This window comes from Oryzias melastigma, linkage group LG1 (assembly GCF_002922805.2).
Source record: "Oryzias melastigma strain HK-1 linkage group LG1, ASM292280v2, whole genome shotgun sequence".
Classification (NCBI taxonomy): domain Eukaryota; kingdom Metazoa; phylum Chordata; class Actinopteri; order Beloniformes; family Adrianichthyidae; genus Oryzias; species Oryzias melastigma.
Genome location: NC_050512.1, coordinates 10,619,380 through 10,621,403, shown reverse-complemented (window position 1 = coordinate 10,621,403; position 2,024 = coordinate 10,619,380). Strand labels below are relative to the sequence as shown.

At 42.6% G+C, this 2,024-nt stretch overlaps 1 protein-coding gene across 1 annotated transcript in view; it reads left to right on the top strand.

The window, feature by feature from the left end:
* LOC118598818 (zinc finger protein 2 homolog) overlaps positions 1-2,024 on the top strand; it is a 10,188-nt gene extending 8,164 nt beyond the window's left edge. Inside the window, exon 6 of the mRNA XM_036212159.1 lies at positions 666-2,024. Within this exon, the coding sequence (XP_036068052.1) occupies positions 666-1,348 (683 nt within the window). The 3' untranslated portion in view covers positions 1,349-2,024. The remainder of the gene's footprint in view (positions 1-665) is intronic.

Sequence of the window (2,024 nt, the reverse complement as noted above, 5' to 3'; positions counted from 1 at the left end):
TAGTTTCTTAGTTTCTTAACAAATTGTATTCTTGTTGTTTTTATAAAATTACACCTAAAACTTTCATTCTATGTTGTAAAAACTATTTGTTTAACTTTTTTGGGGATTTCCACAGCAAAATGAATCACATTTTTCCACACAGAATTTGTTTTCTGTGTGAATACAACGAGGAAAAATGACAAAATAAAGGTAGTGTCACATAGGTGAGGTTGTGTTGATTAAAATGAGACCAAATAAGCAAGCAGGTAGCCTTTTAAATTTAAAGTACAGAGATAAATTCAAAAGATAAAAACAGAGTTTTAGACCCTCGGTTCCAAAGGGTTAAAAATTAACATTCTAAATGTACAATTTTGCATTTGATTTCATATTTTGATTACTTGCAGATAATTAGTGGCTGGCAAATGCTGTAACTAAAAAAATTATGTTGATTTAATTGCAATAAATATTTTCCAGATTTGCGATTAATTAGTTAATTTTTTTTTTCCGATTCCCAGCCCTAAGAATAACGCAATATATCACCAAATCGATTTTTCCCAACACCCCCCCCCTACTTTATTCAGCTGATAGAGAAGCTCAGGGAGTTGGGAGTGTCCAACATGATTTAATGTGGAACAGTTGACCATGCACATGCTTAAAACATGTTCCCTCTGTGTGTTCACCGACAGCGTCTGGAGAAGATCCTGGCTGCGAAAAAGATCGTCTTCCAGAGTCGCCAGTTCAGAAACAGAGCAACAGCCATCCAAAGAAGACTTACTGCTGTGGGCTCTGTGGGAGGGACTGCCACAAGATGTCTGCGCTTCAGATCCACATGCGGATTCATTCGGGAGAAAAACCCTATCAGTGCACCGTGTGTGGAAAACAGTTCACGCAAAAAGGTCAACTCAAAGGTCACTTTAAAGTCCACACGGGCGAAAAGCCATTCTCCTGCCCCGAATGCGGCAAGAGCTTCGCTCACTCGGGCGCCATGAACCGGCACCGGCTCACGCACACCGGGGAGCGGCCTTTCCACTGCACCGTGTGCGACCGGCGCTTCAACCAGTCCGGCCGCCTGAGGGAACACGAGAAAATCCACTTCGGGGAGAAGTTTGACTGTCCCGAGTGCGAGAAAAGTTTCACACGCTCTTCCAGCCTCAAAAATCACTTTCGGTTGCACACCGGCGAGAGGCCGTACCACTGCGACCTCTGCGGACGAGGCTTCAGCCGCTCACAGAGCCTGAGGCTCCACAGGCGCAAACATCAGCAGGTGCAGAGCGACATGGACTCGTCTGCTAATGTGACCAACGAGGACTTCTCCCACAGCGACAATAACTCTCCTGTTAACATGTGCACAACCGACAGAAGAGACTGATTCACATACATGCAGTGGCCCAAAAAAGTATTCAGTCAGCAACCAATTGTGGAAGTTCTCCCCCTTGAAAAGATGAGAGAGGCTTGTAATTTCTATCATAGGTATATTTTAACTACGAGAGACAAAATAAGAGAAAAAAAAATCACTTTGTCTGATTTTTAAATAAATTATTTGTAAATTATGGTGGAAAATAAGAATTTGGTCACCTAAAAACAAGAAAGATTTCTGTCTCATAGACCTGTAACTTTTTCTGTAAGAGGATCCTCTGTCCTCCACTCGTTACTTGCATTAATGACACCTGTTTCAACTCGTTATCTATATATAAGACACCTGTCCACAACCTCAATAGTCACACTCCAAACTCCACTATGGAAAAGACCAAAGAGCTGTCTAAGGACACAAGAAAAAACCTCCTTCCATTAACAAGGGCATTGAAGATGAAACGTGTCAGAGTCTTTCAGGATATCAACAATCCCAAACACACTGCCCAGGTAACGATGGAGTAGCTTGGTAAGAAGCATTTCAAAGTCCTGGAATGGCCTAGCCGGTCTCCAGATCTCAACCACATAGAAAATCTTTGGAGGGAGTTTAAAGTCCGTGTTGCCCAGCAACAGCCCCAAAACATCACTGCTCTAGAGGAGATCTTCATGGAGGAATGGACCAAAATACCAGCAAC